Source organism: Nuphar pumila, chromosome 13 (genome assembly GCF_984573655.1).
Source record: "Nuphar pumila chromosome 13, dmNupPumi1.hap1.1, whole genome shotgun sequence".
Taxonomy (NCBI): Eukaryota; Viridiplantae; Streptophyta; class Magnoliopsida; order Nymphaeales; family Nymphaeaceae; genus Nuphar; species Nuphar pumila.
In genome coordinates, this window is record NC_143261.1 from 81,478,769 (window position 1) to 81,504,065 (window position 25,297).

A 25,297-nucleotide genomic window follows, 5' to 3' on the forward strand; every position below is an offset into this window, starting at 1 on the left:
CTCTTCCTCTTTGAGTACCGCGGCACGTGGTTTCTCATCGGCGAGCAGTTTTTGAAAAACGCTGCAAACATTGTCTCATTCAAGGTCGATTCTGACGTCACCTCCCTGTTCGGCCCCGATCAGTTAATGGCGGATGGTGATGAATCTTTATTTTCTTATGATTTTGTACTAAAATAACTAAAAGCAAATTAGTAGTTTTTATTTAAAATTTTCATTATTTTTATTAATATTATATATTTTATTATTTTAATCAACCCCTCGCTTCGTAACATGCTCCACGCCTCGCTTGGCCTCATCGCATTTAACAACCTTGCTAAACCGTATAACTGATGCATTTGGATGACAAGGATCAGTCCACATCTAGGTGAGAATGTGGACTTTGGGTAGCCATTGGTTGAACGGCTAAAGATTGCATATAGGGTAGATGGGATCCATTCTCCGTAGAAATTTATATTGGTGTACTCGCCAGGGTCAGGAAAGGCCCAACCCACGACAGAAACACCTTCACCTAACTTTTTGGAAATTTTCATTACATTTCATTTTTGGCTCTACAGCAAAAATTCTTCAAGCTGTAGCTCCCAACCTAAATATTCCAAGTTGAAGGTGAATACCCAACTTTTCCCTTCTTTTTTGTTGGTTATTTTTCTTTTTCTGAATGATGTATTTACTTCTCAAATTGTTGGGCGATGAGTGTTTGATTTGTGCACAGGTTTTTTTGGTGCCTGGGTTTGCTTAATAAATTGCAGAATCTTGGATACCCATGATTTATAGATCTAGTTTTTCCCTTTAATCTTTATTTTTTTTTGTATTTTTTATTTGCTTTATCTCACTCGATAAATTTATGGGCATTCATTATTTTGAACGGTGCTACTTGGAATTGCTTACGAAGATTCTGTGAACCATTCTATCTCAAAAACTGTCTTTTTTTCCTGCCTTACTCGAGTATTTTCCTCTGATTGACTCTTATTCTCCGTACGCTTGTTGCTTTAATGGTTGGATGCCAGGGCTATTGGATGCTAACTTCATTTGAAAATCACTGTTTTGAGTTTCATCTATTTATAATCAATGGAACGAGTTATATAATGGTTATCAGGGAGACAATTAGTTTGCTGAACCATAGATTCGATGAGATGAAAATTCTCCACGGAATTGTACTTTTGAATAGCAGTAGATGCAACCAACAAGTAGAGTTGCTGCCAACGTATCTTTAAACCAACAATTGCACAGGTTAATAAACTTGTATGTTAGTGTACAAAGTTCATAGCTGCAGAAGCCCTAACAGACGTACAACTCAAATGATGGTATCACGCTGTTCGTTATTGGGGTTGAACAATTAAAAAAGAATGGATTATTTCTCTGTGTAATTTCCTCGATAGTGTAAGGCTGTTATTATTAATATAGTGAATTTTTTTCTGGATTTATCTTTTCTTTTTTTTATAGGCATACACGGGGATCCTAACCTCGTGAGATTCAAACCCAGGACCCTTCAGTTATGATTTTGGGAACTTACCAGCCAGTTATCTTAACCCCTCTAGATTGATCTTTACTAATTAAAAAACTTGTGGAAGAATAATGATGGGGGTGTGGATAAAACTGTAGCATGTATAGACAATGGGGTTGAGGATGGAATAGTGGCTATCATGTACTGCAAGTTATCCTGAACTGGTCTGTTGGTTAAGACATGGATGCTAGATTTCAAACAGGGACTAGCACAACATGGACAGTAGATGTGATTTTTTTTTTTACGAGAAACCACAAAATGGTCTTCAGACATCCCGTTACAGTCCAAGGGGTGCCACATTCACTGTGGTCCTGTTTCAGTGTCCGCAATGTAAAATTCCATGAGTACTTTGGACCACCGGCGATAGCTTCCCATTGGCTTCGACCTCACAGCAAGGGATGCACACCATGGGTATCAAACTCGCAATGTCCTTTGACTTGAATGCGTTAAGAAGACCCACCTAGCCAGGTGTGCCACGCCCTTGTGGGCACAGTAGGTGTGATATTAATGGGACTCCTGTTTAAGGAACAGTGAGTGGGAGCAAGGGAGATGGGTATTTGTGAAGGTAGAGAATAAGGATATTATTGTGTTGGCCTGATATGTGTGTATTATAATTAATATGTTTTAAATGTTGGGAAGATTTGGACTTGTTGAGATTAATGTACATTAGATTCTATAAGAGGATGTTCTCGTTTTAGGATGTGTCAGTTGGTCTCAAGAGCATGGGGAATATGCATCGAGCATGTTTAGTTAGCTATTCCTTTTGTGACAAGTTAATTGAAGCTTTCATGCATGCTTCAGTCCTGGTGCATACAGCTATATTTTTATCTTAAGCTTTATGAAAATCAAGTTTATAGTTTCATCAAATGCTCCCATTTTCAGTATGTCTGAAAGCTGAAAAATTAGCTGAGGCATGTTTCTAACCTCCGACGTCCATAAGCTAGAGCTATTATTCCATAGAACTTTTTTCATATACAGCCCTTGCTCTGTTGTAATGCAGACAATGTTTTTCTGTCGACAATCCTTAATTGTTATTAACCTAGTCTTATAAATGCACTTCAAGCCATCATCATCTTGTTCTTGTTTGTGTAATTCATCATTTTGTTTTTACTTCGACTGGAAGCAAGTTGGTCATTTTATTTTTATTTCTTTGGAAGCAAGCTGGTCATTTACACGGTTGCACTTGTCGTGACTTCTTTAGAATAAAGAGTCCAATATGTTTCTTAGTTTTTCATCATAAACTGCAAGGATAATGACAAATTTCTTAGCGGCACCTGGAAAATGTGCATAAGCAGATGATAAGGCAAGATTTCTCAGAGATACAAGGCATGCCTAGCATCTCATTTCCTGAAGTATTTTGCAGCAAGTCAAATCTGATCAAATTGATTAATTGGAGTTTAATTAATTTTTGGCATCAACTTGGTTCATGATTCAGACAGTCAATCGACTCACTATATGTCAATCATTAACTACTATTCTACATCTTGTCAACAAACATGAGCTCTTTATGGTCTACTCATTGAATCTGTATGTTACTCCGTGGTAAGGATAATCTTCACAAGGTTACGCATTTTTTTCAACTATTTTGATATATTCTTTGTCATCCAATTTATTTTGTAGTTTTGTTGTATGTTGACAAATTTAAACTCATACATTATTTGGTGGTGTCTGGCCAATTTGCCCATTTTATATGATATCAACTAATCAAAAAAGTTCACCGACTTTTTCTGTTCTATTGTTTTTTATTATTCTCCTTCTGAAGTGTAAGGAAAGATACCAACGGACAAGGGTTCTTAACACCATCGTAGAACTTGCTCATCTCAATTGACTTGGTTGAGTGGCAGGTCTAGAGCCTCAGTGGATAGTGATTATCATCGCCTTATATGATTTTGTATGGTGACATGATCAATTTAGCCCCTTTTGCTTTCCCCACATTGGCAACTTATCATAGTCATCCATACCAATACTGGTTCAACCGAACAAGGCAACTAAAACTGTCACTTGATCAGAAGACCGTGTTTCTTAAGTTTCTTCATAGATTCTTTTGTTACATATTTTCTGATGCATGTGTTTTTTGCTAACCTTTTTGGATGGGCTTAATAATAACAGTAGTTATACTGGTAGTACTAATAGTGGAAAGAAAACTTCATTTGACTTTAAAGCATGGGCTAGTTTTAAACATGGTCAAATGCCTCAAATCTTTCTTGGCTGCAGATATATCGGCTCTATCGCATGGCTCAATTGGGTATCTCAAACTCATCAAAGAAGCTCATTAAGATAGACATAATTTCTGATACAGTTTGTCCATGGTGTTTTGTGGGCAAGAAAAATCTAGAGAAAGCCATGAACGCATCAAAGGATCTGTACGCTTTTGAGGTCTTTGCCTTTTGATTTTGTAAGCCATATGGTATCTCTGTGGTGGCTACTTCCTGACTAGAAAAAAATCTGTTATTTTCAGGTCCAGTGGCATCCATATCTTTTGAACCCTTCTGCACCTAAAGAAGGTGTAAAAAAAACTGAGTATTACAAACTGAAGTTTGGGGAAGATCAATTAAAACAAAGGCTGTCTCATGTGATCAAGGTTTGTTGCAATGTATTTTTTTACTACAATATATCTGTAATTTCCCTTGTATGGATACAAGATGGAGCTGATGAACATGCCATGCAGATATTTCGGGATCTTGGACTTGAATATGATACTTCTGGACTTACGTGAGTGCATTTTCTTCAAATTTTCTTATTTCTTGTGCAAAGTTTTGTATTCAGACTTTCTGTAAACATAACATGTTTAACTGACATTCCAGTGGGAGTACGCTTGACAGTCACAGGCTAATAGAGTTTTCTGGACATCAAGGCCTTGATAAGCAGAACGCTCTTGTGGAAGAGTTGTTTCTTAGCTATTTTTGTGAGGGAAAATATATAGGCGACAGGTAGCTGCAATTTCTGTTCTTTTTGTGCTTGTCAATGATAGCCATTACAAAGACTCATGCAGGTTAATTTTTATATTATATAATTGTTGCAAAGATGCTTTTGTTGGTTGGATTACATTAATTCTGTCAAATATTTGATGTGGATGCTTGCTATGATATGAAGCAGTAAAATCCACAAACAATTATTGCAATAAAAAATCAATTCTATCTATGCCTTCATCTCTCCTTAGCAACTGCCATGTTAGGAAGACTAGTTCTTAGAAATGATGGCATTTTCTTGGCATACGATGATTAATAGGCCATAGTAAAAAGTTACATGAGTCTTCATTAAATGACTCAGATTTTAGGATATTGATATATTTTTGTTGGTTTCACATTATGCAACCAGAATTTTGGCATGCATAGGCCTATTCCTTAGAACTGTTAAGAGTTATGTAATATAGTGATATTGATATATTTTTGTTGGTTTCACATTATACAACCAGAATTTTGGCATGCATAGGCCTATTCCTTAGAACTGTTAAGAGTTATGTAATATAGTGTATTACCTTTTCAATACTGCCCCTTTCTTAAGTAGCATTCATTGTACATATCATTTATATTAGGGGCATTTTTTATCTTTTTAAATTTTCTTTTGTTTGCCTTGGAATGTATAGAGGGGTCAACCCCCATGATAAATGGATGAACTCCTTTTGTTAACCATAATGAAGTTCTTTCTTATTCTTGCCCTCTATCATTATCTCTCTAACTTCTTGAATATGGTATCAGAGCCATATCTCATCTAGGAAAGAAGATTGAGAGCAAGTTTTAGAGAAGAGAGAGACTCTAATCTGCTGATTATCGTGACCTGCATAGAGTTGCATATCCAATGGAACTGATGTCATCGAGTGCAATAAGGATGATGCAGCCTGGGTCGATTGAGGTATGCACTCAGAAAGCTATTCAGGCAAAATTTAGGGTGATCAAAGCAGTATTGGATTTAGTGGGGTTTTCTTAGTTTTTTCTAAAGAGGTGGTAAATAGAGGCTAGTTTTGATTCATCTACCTATTCTGATTTTATCGGTGAATGTTAGCAACTGGAAATCTATGCTTATGGATCATTTTTTATTCTAAGAAGCAAGGGGTTTGGAGAAGGATTCTGGTGTATTTTGGGAGTTCTATTGTTGTTTTGGAAAACTATGCTTGTGGATCACATGTTTTGAACATACTTCTATCGTTGCACGAATGGATCGTCAATCCAGAATCCACATACCACCCTTTATCCGAATTAATCATAAATATCTCACTAACTACATCAACCAGGTTGTCATCGGGTTTACTAGCTTTATTGCCTTGAAATTTTCTCTTGTGTTGTCGTTCTCGAATTTGGATTTCTTGTTCTTGTTCTTAAGTCTGGGTTTGAACTTTGGTTTACGTTCAACCATGTTTACCTTAGCACAAGCTTCTTTTATTTCATCTTTCTTATCTCGAGATTGAGCTTCCTCTTCGATTCTTAGATGTTAAAGAAGTTGTTCTAAGGTAAACTCTTCATTCTTATGTTTCAATTCATTTCGATAATCTTTCCAAGATGGAGGCAATCTACCAATGATCACAACTACCTGGAATGATTCATCAAAGTTCATACCTTCAAACTTGATCTGATCAACCAAGATCTGCATCTCATGGACTTGAGGTAGCAGTGACTTATCATCAAAGAATTTGAAATTCATATATTTGTTATCTAAAAACTTACGATTTCCTGCATCCTTTGTTTTATACTTACTTTTGTTAGATTTAGGTTTTTGAGGTTCCTGCATAGAGAAAGAAGACAAGAGAAAGGTATGTGTTGAACTCTCTCGATTCTCAATATGGGAAAATCATGCCTCATTGTGACTATTTATATTCACTTTATACTAAAATACATCTTTACTAAAACACCCTTATTAATACAAAATACAAGAAGACTAATAAATGGTATTTTAGGAACACAGTATATAATAAAATAGGGCATTTTTGTTTTTTTACATATATTAATAGTTGTTTATTAGAAACAACTATTTTTGTTTCTTTTCTTGTTTTTCTTTTATTTTTACCTTTTTCTTTACATTGCGGCCCCCACTCCATAGAGTCGTTGGGGCCCCAACGGTCATAAATATGACCATTGGGAGCTCCCCAACGACTCTATGAAGGGGAACTCCCAATGGTCTTCCCCTCTATTTGTTGTATATAAATAGGGGAGAGATCCCCATACATTGCGTATTCCTTTTCCCATTTCTTCTCAATAATATTTACTTTTTATTAGCTTTTAGCATTGTCCCTTAGTGAACTTTTTTTTAGCACTTGTGTGCTTGTATATCTTCTTTGTAATTGTCCATTCTTGGACTTGTATGTGTTTTTGCACTTTGTTACTTGATATCAGAGCCCATTGGGTTCTCTTGATCTTTGAAATATTTCTTGTGGTGATTGAAAATTTTGACAAAGGTGCTACCACTTTCTTCATCTTTATTTTTCTTTTTTCATCATGGAGCACGAATTAAGAATGGAGCTCTCCTTCAAACTTAGTGGATCCAACTACTTTATGTGGGTGTCGACCATGGAAAAACATCTTAGAGGGAAAAAACTTTGGGGCTTTGTGATGAAAACTTCTCTTGAACTATCGTTAAAGCTCATTAAGGTTGAAGAAGGTGTTGAGAAAGCTCTTATTGGAGATGATCATGTTAAAGCCATCAATGAACATTAAATAAAGGTAGATGATTGGGAAAGTAACCATGCCAAAAATTTGGCATGGTTTATGAACAATGTTGATGTAAAAATATGTACCAACATTTCTAAGAAAAGCCACTGAAGCTTGGTTCTTTCTTAAGGGTATGTATACCCAAAATGATCTTGCTAGATAATATTTTTGTTAAGATAAAATTAGATCTGCTAAGCAAAGTGACATGTGTATTCAGGATTATTTTAGCATTTTGTCTCCTCTTTAGGACAAATTAGCACTTCTTGAGTCTAAATGAACGGCTCTCAAAGATGTTAAGATTAGAAGAGAGCAAATAGAAAATGAATACTTTTTTCAATTCCTTCATAGTCTAAGACTGGAATTGTAACGCACCAAAATTTCAAACTTGCGAACCTTTCAGAAAACAATCAAGAGAATAGAAAAAATCTCTTTCCTTTCAGAGTTTATGTAATCAGCGGAAGACGATTCTTTTGTTGAATTCAGAAAGGCAAGCTAACAACTTTGGGCACGTTAGCTAAAAGAACCAAAACTCACTTCACATGTTACTTGCAAAACACTTGGAAAAGCCACTTTCATTGAAAGGAGTTCCCAATAGTACATAATTTGGATATCCCAAGAAAAATCCGTGACAAAACCCAAAAACATCCAGGACGCGAGCTAAGAGCAGGAAAAAGAAATCTTAAAGTCATCTCGCAATCTCGCCATCACCTGTGATGTACCTAATCATCACCTGTACCCATAAAATGGATTAGTTTCGCAAAAAACTATTAGGTGCACAAGAGAGACTACAAGAAACTGAATTAAGTACATTTAATTCAGCATGCTAAGCAGTTTAAAGCAGATAAACATTTAAACAGATAAGCAATGCAACTGTCAAAACGCAACATGACGATTCATTTGATCGTAAGCTGTGAACTACCCAACAACTAACAAGTCTTATGACCCATCAATCAGTGTGAACAAACTTATGTTTCGATATTACTAGCCTGCGGGTACGCGCAAACGCGAATCGTAGAAACAACTGAGACTAGTTCAGGCGTCTGTTATTCTATGTATTTTCAATAACCCGAATAGCTAGTTGAGTCCGCTCCTAAGGGGATGACTTTCAGCCGAGAGAGGATTCCCCAAAGGCAGTTACTTGGCAACGAATGTATCCAACTTCTGCAGAAGTCTATGGGATCTACCACCTAGGATAATGTCTGATAGTCTTCTTTCCCCTGACTCCAATGACTGGGGAGGCCAGATCTTTGCCCGTGGAGTGGTTGTTAACAAACTGTCCATTGGAGTTTTTATACCGATCCATCCTCTCCCTTGATAGAAACAAAAGGCGAATGGGTGCGTTAGGCGTTGCTTAACTAACGACCCATTCTACATACTCTGGTCTTTCAACCGCTCGAGCATCTTGCCGATGAAGGCGATCAATCATTATTTTATATGATTACAACATTGTGCATTTAGCACTGTTCAAGGTCGCTCGACCTTCTCATCCGATCATCGCAGTACTAGCTTGCAGTGCATGTCTACACGTACTTTATGATGAAAGGGGTATAACTCCTTAATAGGAGCCTCAACAGAAGTGTTTCACAAAGATGTAATGTTTCTCAAACTTTACTTTTGACATTCTTTATCTTTCGAAACAGTCAACAACTTGTGCCAACATATATCATGTAATTTTCTATAATCTCATCCGCTATCTGTTAAATTATGTAATCAAACTTGTAATTTCGTATATATATTATATATATATAAGGTAATATATATACATATATATAATATATGTATATGTATTTACCAATTATATATATAAAATATATATATTCCTATTAGGGGTAGTTTAGGAATTTTACACATTCTTTTTCGAGAATATGTTTTTGTATTTTCCCTTTTTCTTTTTCTTTTTCTTTATTTCTTTTTCTTTTAATTTAATGCATTGTACTCCCTTGGGAGGGGCCCAACACACTAGTCGTTGGACCCCTCCAACGGTCACATTTGTGACCGTTGGAGGGGCTCCAACGACTATGTGGAGCCCCCCTCCAAGGTCTCCTAAAGCTCTATAAAGATGGGCACTCCCTCTTGTATTTCTCTCAAGGGTGTTGGGGTTTATTGCCCAACCTTTTTATTGTTTATGCAACTTATGAGTGCATTTGCACATTTGTGATTTCGTATTTTGTGCTTTTTGTGCACAAGTGTTTCAAGTGTTCTTGGTGTGTGTATGTTTACACATTTATATCGTTCCATCGACTATAGTATCTTGTTGAAGATACTTTTACATGGTATCAGAGCCTCGTTGAAGAAGAAGTAATTGCGTTTTTTCTCCGTTTGAGTATCTTGAAAAGTGTGCCTTCAAGCTTTTTGAGATTGAAGTGGATCATCTTCTTCGGACAATATTTTAGAAGCCTCTTTTATCAAGAAAGACGCGGAAAATACTTAAGGTACGTATTATTTCTTGTCTTCTTTCCTCTCTAATGGGCTAAAAAGACTCCCATTTATCTCTTGGGTTTAAGCTTAATGGCTCAAACTATCATATTTGGGCCGGTAATATGGAAGCCCATATTAAAGGAAAGGGGCCTTGGGGTTACATTCATGGTTCAATACCGGAACCGGAACCCAAAATCACCATCATTGAAGAAGGGGATATTAAGATCCTTGAAGGGGATGAGAGACTAAAGGCTCTTGAAGAATATTCAAAAAGGCATGATGATTGGGAAATTAAGAACTTCAAGATCTTATCTTGGATTTTTTCATCCGTTGAGACCAAGATTAACGCCAATATCATCAAATTTAAAAAAGCTTCCGAAGCTTGGTTGTATCTTGAGAAAATGTACACTTCAAGAGACTTATCTCACAAGTACTTTCTCCAAAAGAGGGCTTTAACCCTCCAACAAAATGATATGACCATTCAGGAGTACTTTGCCGAATTATCCTCTATTTGGGACGAGCTTGCCATCCTTGAACCAAAATGGAGTGGAGAAGCTATCGAGTTAAGGCACAAACAACTTGAGGAAGACCGATTCTTCAATTTTCTAAACGGCATTAGACCCGAATTTGAACAAGTTCGGTCCTCTCTTCTCTCCGCTTTTACATCTCCCTCCCTTGAAGATGTTATCACCAAGCTAAGTGGTGAAGAAACCCGTATGGGGATTAGCAAGAATAATCCTAGCATTCTTGTTACCTCTTCCGCTCAAGAAGATGGTGAATTGGTTAATGCCGTGTCAAGACCGGGGAATAATGTGAAGACCTATAGACCTCCTCATTTCAAGAACCAAGGAGGAAATGATCGATATGGCAAGAGGGACTATAGCAAGTTGACTTGCCACTTTTGTAAAGAACCGGGACATATCAAACCTATATGCCCTAAATGGAAGAAATTTATTGCAACGGCTATGGCATCCCAAGCGGAAGAACGACCTTCATCAAGTGAGCCTCTTTCTCTTCAACAAATCGTAGATGCTTTGCAACCTCTTCTCAAGGGAAGCATTTTCGGAGCCACTATGTCATCTTCTTCTCCCGGTAAGACATCTTGGCTTTTAGATTCCGGGGCATCCTTTCACATGACCTCAAGTACTTGCTCCCTTTCAAATTTTTCTAAAAATACTCTTTCATCCTTTGTCTCAACCTCGGATGGAACACCTCTTAAGATTAAAGGAATAGGCAATTTTGAAAGACAAGATTTTTTTGTTCCAAAAATTCGTCTTATCCCAAAACTTAATTTAAATCTTCTTTCCGTCTCCCAACTCTCGGACCATGGTTGCGATATAAAATTCTCTTCTAATAAATGTTGGATACAGGATCGCCAGTCCGGGAGATTGATTGGGGAAGGCTCTAGAAGAGGAGACCTCTACTACGTTGATTTTCTTCAAGTTCCCAAGAGTCAATTTTGTAATGTTGTTCAAAACAAAGATATTCATGTATGGCATAAGAGATTGGGTCATCCCAATATTGTTAAAATCTCCTATTTGCCTTTTATTAAACATCTTTGTAAAAGTGATTTTATATGTAATGAATGTATTCTTGGGAAAATGAAGTGTTTGCCTTTTTCTCATAGATCCATGTTTACGACAAAACCTTTTGAAATTGTTCATTCTGATGTATGGGGTCCGGCTCCTGTAATATCAAAAGGAGGATTTTCATACTATGTGATTTTTGTGGATGACTATACTAGGTTTTGTTGGATTTATTTCCTTAAACATAAACATGAAGTTTTCTCAACTTTTAAAAGCTTTCATATGATGATTCTAAATCAATCCCTAAAAATCCTTAGGTCCGACTCTGGAGGAGAATACCTCTCAAATGAATTAAAAGTTATCTTGAAAATTTTAGTATTCTTCATCAAAAATCTTGTCCGAAAACCCCCCAGCAAAATGGGTTAGCCGAACGAAAGCATAGGCACATCATTGAAACAACTAGGACTTACTCATTTCATAAAACATTCCAAAGAATCTCTGGGCTGAGGCAGACCTTACCTCTGTCTATCTGATAAACAGACTTCCATCGAAAAATTTAGACAAAATTTCTCCCTTTGTAAAATTGTTCGAGAAGGAACCTGATTATAGCAGGTTGAGGGTCTTTGGATGTAAATGTTTTGTTCTTATTGATAAAAATGACAAACTTTCTCCTAAGGCCATTCCTTGTGCCTTTCTTGGCTATTCTGAAACCTAAAAGGGTTTTCGTTGTTATGATGTCAAAAGTGATAAACTATATGTTTCCAGAAATGTGAGTTTTTTGGAAAATCTTAGTGGATTCGAACGTGGCGAATCTCATAATGAGAATATAGACTACTCTTTTCTATTTGATTTACTGAATAAAGATGATGACTCTAGTGATGATGAGTCAGATCAAGGTAACTTAAATTAATTTGAAACTGAGGAAAACGTCCCTTTGCTCCCTTCATCACATCAACATGCTGATGAAGGGTTACCTAGAGACCTTATCACCTATACTCATAGAGATCGAAACAACTTCAAAAGTGCTCTTGAAAGATATGATGATACTGGTCCAAGTGCTTCTCAGAACGAAATAATTCCTCGTAGAACCGAAAGAAGTAGAAAGACTCCTTCTAGGTTTATTTCCTATGACTCTTTTTCACCTAAATATAGAGCATGTCTTAGTGCCATTCATTCTTATATAGAACCTAGAAATTTTGAAGAAGCACTTAAGTATCCTGAATGGATTAGTGCAATGAACAATGAACTTGAAGCTCTGAGAAAAGCTAAAACTTGGGAGTTTCAAAATCTTCCTAAAGGTAAGAAAACAATAGGGTGCAGATGGGTCTTCAAGGTAAAGACTAAAAGTGACGGATCCCTTGAAAGATATAAAGCTCGTTTGGTTGCAAAAGGATATAGTCAAGAGTATGGTATTGACTATGAAGAAACTTTTGCTCCTGTAGCTCGTATGATCACTGTCCGATGTCTTATAACCATTGCTTCTATCAACAAATGGAACATCTATCAAATGGATGTTAAAAATGTTTTTTTAAATAGTGATTTAAACGAAGAAGTTTATATGGATGCTCCACCTGGGATGTAGACTCCCAAGGGAAAAATGCTTCGTCTTCAAAAAACACTTTATGGCCTAAAACAAGCCCCCAAGGCCTGGTTTGATAGGTTTAACTCTGTAATGATCGAAAATGGATTTGTTTCTTGCTTTACAAACACTGCTCTATTTGTTAGAAAATCCAATGTAGGGATTGTGATTTTATTATTATATGTTGATGACATGCTCATCACTGGGAGTGATTCTAACTGTGTTAAAAGCATAAAGTTTATCTTGAAAGATAAATTTGAAATGTCTGATTTGGGTTTTCTAACTTACTTTTTGGGGATTGAAGTAGCATACTCTCTTAGAGGTTACTTCTTATCTCAAACTAAGCTTGCTTCTGAGATCATTGACAGGTCAGGTATTATAGATGAGAAGCTTAGCGAAACTCCTGCAGTAGTAGGGGCAAAAATGAAAATTGATGATGGGGTTCCTCTTTCGGATCCTACACCCTACAGACAGCTTGTAGGATCTTTGATGTATCTGAGTATTACCAGACCAGATATATCCCATACAGTCCATACTGCAAGTCAGTTTCAGCATGCGCCTACATCAGTTCACATGAGTGTCATCTTGCGAGTCGTAAGATACATAAAGGGTACTCTAAATAAGGGAGTTTTTCTGTCCTCTTCATCCGATTTAAAATTGATTGCTTATACTGATTCTGATTGGGAAGGTGACCCAAATAGCCGTCACTACACTGGTTTTGTGTATTTTTAGGAGACTCACTAATTTCGTGGAGATGCAAGAAGCAACAAAATGTGTCGCTCTCCTCAACTGAAGTTGAATATCGTGCCATGACAACTACTACCATGGAGATTGTTTGGATTCACCAATTGCTAGAAGACATGGGGATCACAATTGAAGGACCCACCAAGCTGTGCTGCGACAACAAGAGTGCAATCTATATTGCAAAGAATCACACCTTTCATGAGCGGACTAAACACATCGAAATGGACTGTCACTATGTTCGTGAAGCATATCTCCGAGGAGTTATTGATCTCTCTTATGTCACGTCCGAATATCAGTTGGCAGATTTCTTTACTAAAACCTTGTGCGCTCCGCGGTTCAACTTCCTTCTTGGCAAACTATCGGTCATCTTGCCCTAAGTTTGAGGGGGGGTGTTAAATTATGTAATCAAACTTGTAATTTCGTATATATATTTTATATATATAAGGTAATACATATACATATATTTAATATATGTATATGTATTTACCAATTATATATATAAAATATATATATTCCTATTAGGGGTAGTTTAGGAATTTTACACATATTCTTTTTCGAGAATATGTTTTTGTATTTTCCCTTTTTCTTTTTCTTTTTCTTTTTCTTTATTTCTTTTTCTTTTAATTTAATGCATTGTACTCCCTTGGGAGGGGCCCAACACACTAGTCGTTGGACCCCTCCAACGGTCACAAATGTGACCGTTGGAGGGGCTCCAACGACTATGTGGAGCCCCCCTCCAAGGTCTCCTAAATCCCTATAAAGATGGGCACTCCCTCTTGTATTTCTCTCAAGGGTGTTGGGGTTTATTGCCCAACCTTTTTATTTTTTATGCAACTTATGAGTGCATTTGCACATTTGTGATTTCGTATTTTGTGCTTTTTGTGCACAAGTTGTAAAACCCGAAAATTTTTGTTGCAAAATATTTTAAAAATATGCAAATTGGGCCTAGATCCAAATTGCAGATCCAGGACCCATAAAGGGGTATTTATGCTTGAATAATAGAGTTATATTAAAATAATATTAATATTGGTAATAAAAGAGAAATATACGTATATATTAAGCGAATTCGTGGATCCACTTGGATCCAACTTGCGGATCCATATTTTTTTTTGGGGTTAAAATTTTATGTAAAATGTGAGATTCAAAATAAATAAAATTTTTAAGTTTTTAAAATTTATCCGAGGATCCACAGTGGATCCATTTGGATCCACTTGTGAATCCATATTTGTTTTGGGGCCGGGTTACGGGTCCCGAGTTCGGACCCGAGCCCCACCCCATATAACAACCCTTTTTAAAAGAAAAGGGCAACCCGATAAGGGTTGCCCGATCTTGTTGTAACAGAAAAAGGAAAGTTGGGGAAGGGGGGGTTACGCAGGGCGTAACCGACCTCCCCCCCATCACGGCATGGAGGGGGGCTGATAAAAGGGAGGATGGGGAGTTAGGGGTTTCCCATCCCTCGCCTCTCTCTCCACTCAGTCCCCCATCTCTCTTCACTCAGCCTCATCTCTCTCCCTCGTCTCGCTCTCTCTGTCTATGTGCGTGCGCCGGAGGAGAGGAGGTCGCCGGCGAGATTCGGCCACCAACAACCACGACAACAGCCGTGAGTGGAGCTTTGGCCACCAGCCACCACCGAAGGCCACGACAGCAGTGAGGTGCGTCAGCCACGATTCCAGCCTCCGATCGCCGGAAAACTCTTCAAAAGGTACGGTGCTCCTTGGAATCGGGGTGAGGAATCGAACATAGGTTCGATTCCATGAGGGGATTGAGGGGAGGATTTGGGGATTAGGTTGTTTACCCCATTTCGAAAACCCAAACGATTTGGAGATTTACTGTACCTAACCCTAAACTGAAGCTAAGTCCAGCCCAAATCGATTTGGGGATATTCTTGCCTAACCCTATTTTGCAAAAAAAATCCCTAGCCCAAACGATTTGGGGTTCGACTGTGGCATCGGATTAGCCCCAGTCGTGGGGGTTTCCGATTCCTTGAAATGGATAACCCCAAGATTGGGGGATTTCTGTTTTAGAAACCGATAACCTAAATACTGAAGTGACTGAGGTAAGCGGAATCTGTTTATTTTGGGTGTTAAACCATATGAAAGAATCTGTATCTTGGTTCAATTAAATTTTTGTTTCAGTAGGATGCCCAGTTTCAACGTTATTTGCTACAGAAATCTTGAGTTTTATTTAGGAAATAAATTGGTAATAGTTTCATGAGTTGTTGGTTTATGCTAGGCATCGATTGATTTAAGATGATTCACAGGCATTGTTGATTTCATGAGAATCGATGTTTTGGATAGGTGTTGAAAAATTGGATATACAAAACTGATCCTGTGCTCATTCATGTACCCATTTCATTGATTTGAATCTGATGAGTCTTAAAACCATGCTCTAGATCACCCACATGTTTGATGCCCGACGGTTGGCTCATGTAGAATAAATTGATAGGTATAATTGAATGAACTGATGTTCTTAAGGATGGATCCATAGTTAGATATATTTTGTGATGTCATCTCTTGCATATGAAGACCAATCACATGTGTTGTACTCTACATCATTGGTGTTTACAGTTTTTTTTATACAATGTAAGTTTAGGATTTAGTTTATGATCTCTGTTTTTCAACATATTGGATGAAAATCAAATCCTGTTACATATATTCCAGGTTACAGTGATGTCCTGTTAAGTATATTACAGAAATAAAATTCTGTTTTGAAATAGACTGGGTTTATTTATCAAAGGAAACTGTTTAGCTAAGTCTTGGTGAAGGTAGCTGCTTTTGATTCCTGTAATTTGAACTAAGTTCCTATATTACCTTTGTTTCAGATTTAATATGTGAGACTTGTTCCCGTATATGAATTAGCAAAATAATTGATTTCAGTGTTAAGTTCTGTGTTAGTTTTGATTAGTTGTAATGACAAAAACTTATTGGTGTCAAGTTCAAGCACAACATTTGTTGAGTTTAAGTTACTTATGATTTTAGTAAAATAAGTTCTTATTCGAGCTTGCGGTTCAGGTGAACCATGGTGGTGCCATGTAAATACGAGTTATATTCTTATTAGAGAAAATGTGTCGTAATGGAGCAATATATATATATCTATATATATAAGTACATTTCCTTTCCACTTGTACAAGATATGTACATATGCTGTTTTAAATTTTTTTTGTCACAGGTTATCTCAACATATATACGTAACACTTCCTTCTGGGTAGGCATGTATTGGCACTCATAATGGTTGATTCTTTGTTAATCATACTCATCATGATAGGTTGATGGAAATACTCATGCATGAAAATTATTGTATGATACTGAAATTTGGGTGGAACCCTGCCAAGCCCAGCCGAATGGTGCTGGACTATATTTTTATAAAAGAAAATATGGTAAATGCCATTTCCTTAACTGTCCATGCTTGTGGACAAATGACAGGTCGATTGAATCCTTGTTCATGTATAGTATGACTCATATGGAAGATTAGCTTAGCACTTTAATTTTTCAGAAATACTAGCTAATCGTGTTAGACCTGGCTCTTTGCATACAGGCGAATGAAAATGCTAATATGCTTAGACTTGATTTGTTGTGCTTGATTGGGATATCGTTGTCTAGTTGTTTGCATGGGCATGAGCAATCATGGAAGTAATGTTTTATTTCTTGAATCTACATACATGGGTGTTCACATGATATAATAAAATCAATCAAGGAATGACAACATGCATTTTAGTATAAATAAGTGAATCCTTGCACATGAATCTTTGAAACCATGCTTGTGAATGTTGTTGTTTCATGACCATGGTTATATTGGCACATATGGATGTGCATTTGGAAACACTTGTCGTGGAGGTTTATGCTTTCACTTGACTGTTATGATTATGGTATTCATGAGTGTGAGCATGATTCAATTATTACTAATTCTTCTTTAACATGTACACTTGATTTATATGTGAAATTGCACATGTACACTCATACACTTAAAGAAACCATGGATTGGTTAATACCCATATGTGATGTAGGTAACACACATATTGAAAATGCATATGAATGAACTATGACATGCATAGGTTTATGATCACATGAGTGCATTATGCTTTTGGCATTTTGGCTTAGTGTTATAAATAAAACACTACTTTTGTGTTGAGATGTGATGCCTCGATGGCCAAATTGGACCATCATCGGCCTGGAGAGCCGTGGGTTTGGTTTGTTTTCACATATGTTTTTAACTGCATCACTTGAACCGCATAAGATGGTTTGGCACATTACTACACTGTTCTAGTGGTTTATACGGGCTGGAGTCCCGAATGGGTCCCTGCAAGGGAGGATGCGGGTTTTCACTTTACTTTTGTATATTGTGTTGCAAACTTAAAGAATGGAATTAAATAAAAATATAATGAATAAGAACAATGTAATATACATTCTGAGATATCTCATCTGGAGTATGAGAATCTTGGATATCCGGTCTTGGGGAGACTGTGAGGATACAAAAACTCCGTGTGCGTTGTTGCCCCTGAACCCGATATTGAGGTTCTTCTCTTGGCCACGGTTTTAGGGAGAGTCCGGCACTTTACCCGGGAGTGGTGTGTTAGTCACAGCTGTGAGTTTATGGTACCAAGGAAGTGACACTTGTGGGCGTGGGGTGTCCCTTGTGTCCCCGACATTAGATGTTGAGGTCTAATGTTCCGATGGATGGTGCTATTTCCTGATATCGGTCGAGGGCTAAGTTGGAACCCAGTAATAAAATACAAATTGTGTGTTAAGCTACCCTGGGAACCTACTTGACCTCGGGGTTTGTACCCGTTTGGTGTATCCGCGGGCCACGATAATTAAAAAGAGGAACTTAAAGATGTATGCATTTAATAGGGCATGCATAAGGAAAGATGAAACATAAATGAAAGATAACAGAAGAAATCATGCATTGCACATAATCATGCATTTTTCGGTTATGCATTAAATCGTGCATGTTTGAATCATTCTTGATATCATGACATGATTTGGTAGTAGCATATGATTTACTTCTTGAAATCATGCTGCAAGGTTTAATTATTTAGTTCCTGATATATGTATTGTTTTACTATTCTTGACTGATGAGCACATGCAATTGTTGGTAGTTATAGATATTTAAATGTTGCCAATTTTATATCTGTACTCACTCAAATCACTACATGAAATCTTATCCATGTTCTTTCTCTCACTTGTTTTCTTTAGAAGTAGCTGTGCTCAGAATTTCGGTTCTGACACCCTACTTTGTTGGTTTTTCACAGGTAATGGTGAACAGTGAAGTTGGACATGCATCTGGGGATTGATGAGTTATACTTGGCTTGTCAACTTCAGTAGAGGATATAGTGGCTCTTTCTTTTGTCTTTTAGTTCTTTTAATTTCTGCAATTGTTACTTTACTTTCAGTTGAAGAAAACCTTGTCTTTGAAATTTTCTTACTCATTAATAAAAGAGTTTTAGTTGGTTTATAAGGATGATAATTGCAACTTCGTTTGTGGTGGATGGGCTATCCAATGGAAAGTGGAACTGTGAGGACCCCAGATCTCTGGGAAGGTTTCTGCGACTCTTAGAAAAAAAAAATATATTCCGCATTTTTAAAGGGTATGGATTGGGGTCGTTATACAAGTGTTCCAAGTGTTCTTGGTGTGTGTATGTTTACACATTTATATCGTTCCATCGACTATAGTATCTTGTTAAAGATACTTTTACACTATCGTAGTATTTGCATGCTTTGCATGACTCGATACTAGCCTCGATAAACGGGATACGGGTTTCTCAACAGACCCCCCGCCAAAAAGTTCATTCGAGCCCCAATTCGGGGTTACCCGAGATGTGTCAGATGCACGAACTGAAATAGACAAGCACATTCTTCCAAACACTTCGATTTGGGCAGTCTTTGATGCTTTTGCGCAGCTCCCTAAATTCTCAAGTCTACTTTACAGGACTGTTCACTCGAAAAGCCAGGATTCTTGTTAGGGATCCCTCTCCTTAGTCGAGGATGTATTGTTGAGCCCCCGACTCAACTCTTGTCGCAAGAGAAAAAGTGGTAAATGCCTTTGCATCCTCTACGAGGATGCCCTTTTATAGAATATGCAATGAACGAAAACTTGAGCGTCATCTGCAATGGCAAGACAATAACGAAACATTTGCAAAAGCAGGAGTTGGGCGCAAAGCACGACGACAAAGTAAAGACTGAAAGCAGGAGTGCAAACGCAAAGCCTGAGCGCAAAGCTCGACGACAAAGGAAAGACATGAGAGAAAGTAAAGGACAAGGATCGCGAAACCGTGTCCTTGAGTTAACTGCGTACTCATATAAATATATATGTATTTATTTAATTGAACTCAATTCAATTGTCCAAGTCCTCTGTGCAATATTTCCCTACCTTGAGGAGTTGCGAGCTTGCCGGCGTCTGCGGGTCTAAGCGATTGACGGCTCGGGTCGTGGGGCGTGAGCGGAATCCGTCGTACGAGCTGCAAAAGCGAGAAGTCAACATGCTATCTTAATCGAAAATAGAAAGGACAGGGGCACTGCTGCTATTTTGTCGTGAAAGAGGCAGGGGCAGGGGCTACGAGCCCCTGCTGTCAGCGAGAAACAGGGAGGCAAGGGGCTGCACCCCTGTTTGTCGATGGTTCAGAGAGAGGCAGGGGTTGCACCCCTGCTTGATGAAGGCAACGAGGGAGGCAGGGGCTTTGCTCTGCTTGCCGAAGGAGCAAAGAGGCAGGAACGAGGCCCTTGCCCGCTAGCCACAAAGGGGAGGAAGGAGGCTTCGCCCCTACCTGCTAAATACGCAAAGAGGCAGGGGCTTGGCCCCTGCTTGACAAACACGCAAACAGGCAGGGGGCGAAGCCCCTGCCTAACGCCAGACGCCAGAGAAGAGGGATCAGGGAGGGGGCTCGACCCCTCCCCTTAACAACGAGGGTGCAGGGAGGGTCACAACCCTCCCCTGAACAACGAGGGTGCAGGGAGGGGGGCTCGACCCCTCTCCTGACCAATAGAGGGAGGAACTCAGCCCCTTCCCAGCGAAACACAGAAGTAGGGAGGGGTCGACCCCTTCCCTGTGCAATAGACAAGCAGGGAGGGGCTCGACCCCTCCCCCTGTGTAAAAGACAAGCAGGGAGGGGCTCGACCCCTCCCCTAACATCAAAGGGCCAGAGGAGGGGGCTCAACCCCTCCTCCTACGTACTACGAAGGCAGGGAGGATCCCCTCCCCTACGTATCTCGAAGGCAGGGAGGGCTCGAGCCCTTCCCTGCGACAAACAGAGGTAGGGAGGGTCGAACCCTCCCCTATGCATCAAAATAGGAAAACAGGGAGGGGCTCGACCCTCCATGTGAAAAAAGGAGTCAGGGAGGGGGTTCGACCCTCCCTGGTGAAAGAAAAGGCAGGGGCCCCAAACCCTCTGCCAGGACCTTTCTCACAGGCGGTAGGGGTTTTACCCCTGCCGACCTGTCGGCAAAGTGGCAGGGGCTAAAGCCCCTGCCGGACGACCATTTTCTGTCGTAAAAGACCGGCAGGCAGGGTCTTTTGCCCCTGTCGGTCGACGGAAGGAAGAAGAAAAGAAAAGGGGAAGAGGAGGCGGCAGAGGGGTGTGCACCTGGGCTGCCGACCTTGGATTTCCGGAAGGGAGCTCGGGTCGGGGTCGCCTGTGCCGATCCCGTCAACAGAAGACAGGAGAGGTGAGGGGAGGTCACCTGAGGGCTGCCGGACGGGAGGTCGTCGGTGGTGGTGAGATTGCCAACGCGATGTGAGAGGGGAGAGGGAGTCAGGGTACCGAGAGAAACGAGAGAGCAACGGAGGGGGAGAGGGTTTCGTATCGAAAACCCCTCGTTTCATTTTATAAGCACGAGGGGGGGGGGTGGCCTCGGGTCGGGTCTGGATCAATTTTTTTTGACGGGTTTTACAAGAATTTGAACAAGTGAGGTCTTCTCTTCTTCATAGAACCAAAGCTATGCCTCTTGAAGCTGCTCTTGCCAAGGTGTGTCAAGAAAAAACTCGTCTTGGCATTACCAATAAGAATGATGATGTTTTGGTTGTTACTAGGTCGGGTTCCAATATAAAAACCTATAAACTACCCCATTTTGTAAAACAAGATGACTATAGTAATGAGTCAAACTATGATAGTCGATATAGGAAGGGTGTTATTTGTCGCCATTATAATGAACCAGGATACATTAGACTAGTATGTCCAAAGCTTCAAGGTAAAATTACTTCTGTTGGAGAAATCACACATAAGAAAGAAGAAGCAAGCAAAAATGGAGAAGATATTAAGGACACACTTAACCAAATATCGAAGAAACTTCAACTTCTCAAATCATCCTCTACTTCGGGTGCCACTATTGCATCTTCTTCATCTTCTTCAGGTATGTGGATTCTTGATTCAGGTGCTTCATTTCATATGACATCTCATAAAAATGTGATTTCCAAAGTTTATATTAATTTTACTTCATCTTATGTCTAAACGACCGATGAAACTTCTTTAAAAATAGAAAGTATTGGAACACTTGATTCAATGAATTCTCAAAAATTTCTTGTTCCAAAAATAAGGGTGGTTTCAAAATTAAATTTAACTTTTTTTTCGTCTCTCAAATTTTTTATCATGGTTACAATTTTTTTTTCTCATCTAAAGATTGCACTGTGCAGGATCTCCAGTCAAGAAAGCTGATTGGGCAAAGCCATAGGAAGAACGATCTTTACTTTATGGATTTTTTGTCCCTTCCACCAAAGTCATTTTGTAATTTTGTATATGATAAAAGTGTTGATATTTGGGATAAGAGACTTGGGCATTCTAGCTTTTCGAAAATGTATTTCTTTCTTTTTTTGGAAAATACATGTAATAAAAAAAGTTATCTTGTAAAGATTGTATTTTTGGAAAAATAAAAGCTATTTCCTTTCCTCAAAGAACTTTTATTTCTACACGACCTTTTGAATTAGTACATTCGGGTGTATGGGGTCCTTCACCTATCATATCAAAAGGTGGTTACTCTTATTATGTTATTTTTGTTGATGATTTTACTAGATACACATGGATTTATTTTTTAAATCATAAATTTGATGTGTTCTCTTTTTTTAAAGAATTTCATATAATAGTTAAAAACCAATTCTTAAGCAACCTATCTATTCTTAGATCGGATTCTGGAGGAGAGTACATGTCAAACAATTTTCAAAGCTACTTGAAACAAAATGAAATTTGTCATCAAAGGTCTTGTCCTAGAACTCCGCAACAAAATGGTTTAGCGGAAAGAAAACATAAACATATAATAGAAACCACTAAAACTCTTTTAATTTCAAGGGATATTCCAAAAACATTTTGGGCCGAAGCTGTTATAACCTCAACATACTTAATTAATAGAACCCCTTCGTCTTTATTAAAAAATGTTTCTAGAAAAACTTTTTAAAATGACTCCTGATTTTAAAAAATTAAGAATCTTTGGTTGTAAGTGTTATATTCTTACTCATAAAAATGATAAACTATCCCCAAAAGCCATTGAATGTGTTTTCTTAGGCTATGGAGAAAATAAAAAACGATACCGATATTTTGATTCAATAAATAATGAACTCTATGTTTTAAAAGATGTGACTTTTCTTGAAAATAGCAAAGAACCTAAAGAGGAAATTGATTACTCATTTTTATTTGATCTATTACCAAGACATGATAAGTCTAATTTTATTGAGGTGTCTGACTCTCTTGACAATGACTAGTATTGAGCATCCGATTGTTGATCAACATGAAAATTTGAATGAAAATATATTAAATGATACACGTGTGTATACTAGACGGGGTGAAGGTAATCACCCATGTACGCTTGACAAGTTCTCTCAAAATATACCTTAAGAATAATCCCATCTTAGGAAATCAAATCGTATTTCTAGTGCTCCAAGTAGATTTGTATCATATGATTCATTTTTCTCAAACTTTAGATCATGTCTAATAACTCTTCACTCTTATTATGAATCATTTCATTATAATGATGTCAAACAATACCCTCATTGGAATGAAGCAATGCAATTTGAACTTAATGCTTTTAAAAGAGCCAATACATGGTTGATCATCCATTAGGCAAGAAACCTATAGGATTTAGATGGGTATTTAAAGTCAAAACCAAAAGTGATGAATCATTAGAAAGATATAAAGCAAGGTTAGTTGGCAAAGGGTATGCTAAAGAATATGAAATAGAATACGAGAAAACCTTTGCTCCAGTAGCAAGAATGACTAGTGTTCGTGCTTTTATTGCCATTGTCTCTATTTAGAAATAGCCTATTTTTCAATTAGATGTTAAAAATACATTTTTAAATAGAGAACTTGACGAGGAAGTCTACATGGAACCTCCTCCAGGGGTTAATTTAAATGAAAAAATTTAAAAATTTAAAAAGGCTTTGTATGGTCTTAAACAAGCTCCTAAGGTTTGGTATGATAAATTTGGTAATGTTTTGATTGATTTAAGATTTATCTCTTGTTCTAGTGACACTGCTCTCTTTGTCAATAAAGCATGTATTAAAATTGTGATTTTTTTTCTATATGTTGGTGATATGATTATCACAGGAAATGACAAAGAAGCTGTTATTGAAATTAAATCAATTTTAAAGAAAACTTTTGATATGTTTGACTTGGGTTTCTTGAGATATTTCTTAGGAATTGAAGTTGTCTACTCTCAAGAGGATATATTCTCTCTCAAATAAAATTAGTTGCTGACATATGTGCTAGGTCAGGAGTTTCAGATGAAAAGAAGGTGGAGACCCTAGAAGTCATAAATGCTAAACTAAGACTCAAAGATGGCGTATTGCTTGAAGATCTTACTCCATATCATTAATTAATTTGATCTCTCACTTACCTCTCCATCACCCGACTTGATATCACTCATGTTGTTCATATAGCAAGTCAACTCCAACATGCCTCTACTATAGTGCATATGGCGGCAGTTATGAGGATTTTGCGATACATTAAAAGCATCATTTCAAAAAGATTTTTTTTATTCTCTTCATCATCTTTTGATTTAACTGCTTATACTAATGCTGACTGAGGTGGTAACCCAAATAATAGAATCTCAACTATTGGTTTTTGTATTTTTTTAGGAGACTCATTGATTTCTTAGAGGTGTAAAAAATAACAAAAAATATCATTATCTTCAACTGAAGCCGAATATCTTGCAATGGCTACAACGACAATGGACATTGTGTGGCTTAAAAGTCTTCTCAGTGATATAGGAATCATCATCTCAATGCCATCGAAGATGTGCTGTAACAATAAAAGTGCAATTTATATTGCAAGTAATCACACCTTCCATGAGCGCACCAAACATATTGAGATGAATTGCCACTATGTTCGTAATGAATATCTGAGAGGAACTATTACGTTGTCGTATATCACATCGGAGTACTAGTTGTCTGATTTCTTCACCAAAGCTCTTCCTGTTCAGATATACATATACGTGTATATATATGTATATATACATGTATATACATGTATATGTATATATGTGTTTATTGTTAACTGAAATACCCATTAGGGGTATTTCGGTCTTTTCTCTGTAATAGGTGTCAGCCCATTAGGGGTTGACATTTCTGCATTTTATTTCATGTATTTATTTTTGTCTTTCTCTTTTTTTACCTTTTTGTCTTTTTCAGATTTGATGGGATAACTCCATATAGCTGTTGGAGCTGCCCCCAATAGCTATATTTATGACTGTTGAGTGCAGCCCCAACAGCTATATTGAGCTGCACCCCATTGACTCCATTGTATTATAAATTGGCCTCTTGTGGCCTTGTATTCCTAACTCATTCTTGAGTGCTTCTATGCAATAACAAGTTTGTAGACCCTTGTGTGGGTGGTTTCGTGATTCAATCAAGTATTTTTACTTGATTGAAAGTGTGTTCTTGCATGTGTATCGGATTCAATCCACTTCATTAC

At 37.8% G+C, this 25,297-nt stretch overlaps 1 protein-coding gene across 2 annotated transcripts in view; it reads left to right on the plus strand.

The window, feature by feature from the left end:
• The first annotated feature begins 464 nt into the window (after positions 1 to 464).
• Positions 465 to 25,297, plus strand: part of LOC149818879 (Thioredoxin superfamily protein) — a 56,051-nt gene continuing 31,218 nt past the window's right edge. For both annotated transcript variants that reach the window (XM_089984090.1, XM_089984091.1), the window contains exons 1-5: positions 465 to 603; positions 3,716 to 3,877; positions 3,960 to 4,082; positions 4,170 to 4,213; positions 4,306 to 4,431. In XM_089984090.1, the coding sequence (XP_089840216.1) occupies positions 3,734 to 3,877; positions 3,960 to 4,082; positions 4,170 to 4,213; positions 4,306 to 4,431 (437 nt within the window). In that variant the 5' untranslated portion in view covers positions 465 to 603; positions 3,716 to 3,733. The remainder of the gene's footprint in view (positions 604 to 3,715; positions 3,878 to 3,959; positions 4,083 to 4,169; positions 4,214 to 4,305; positions 4,432 to 25,297) is intronic.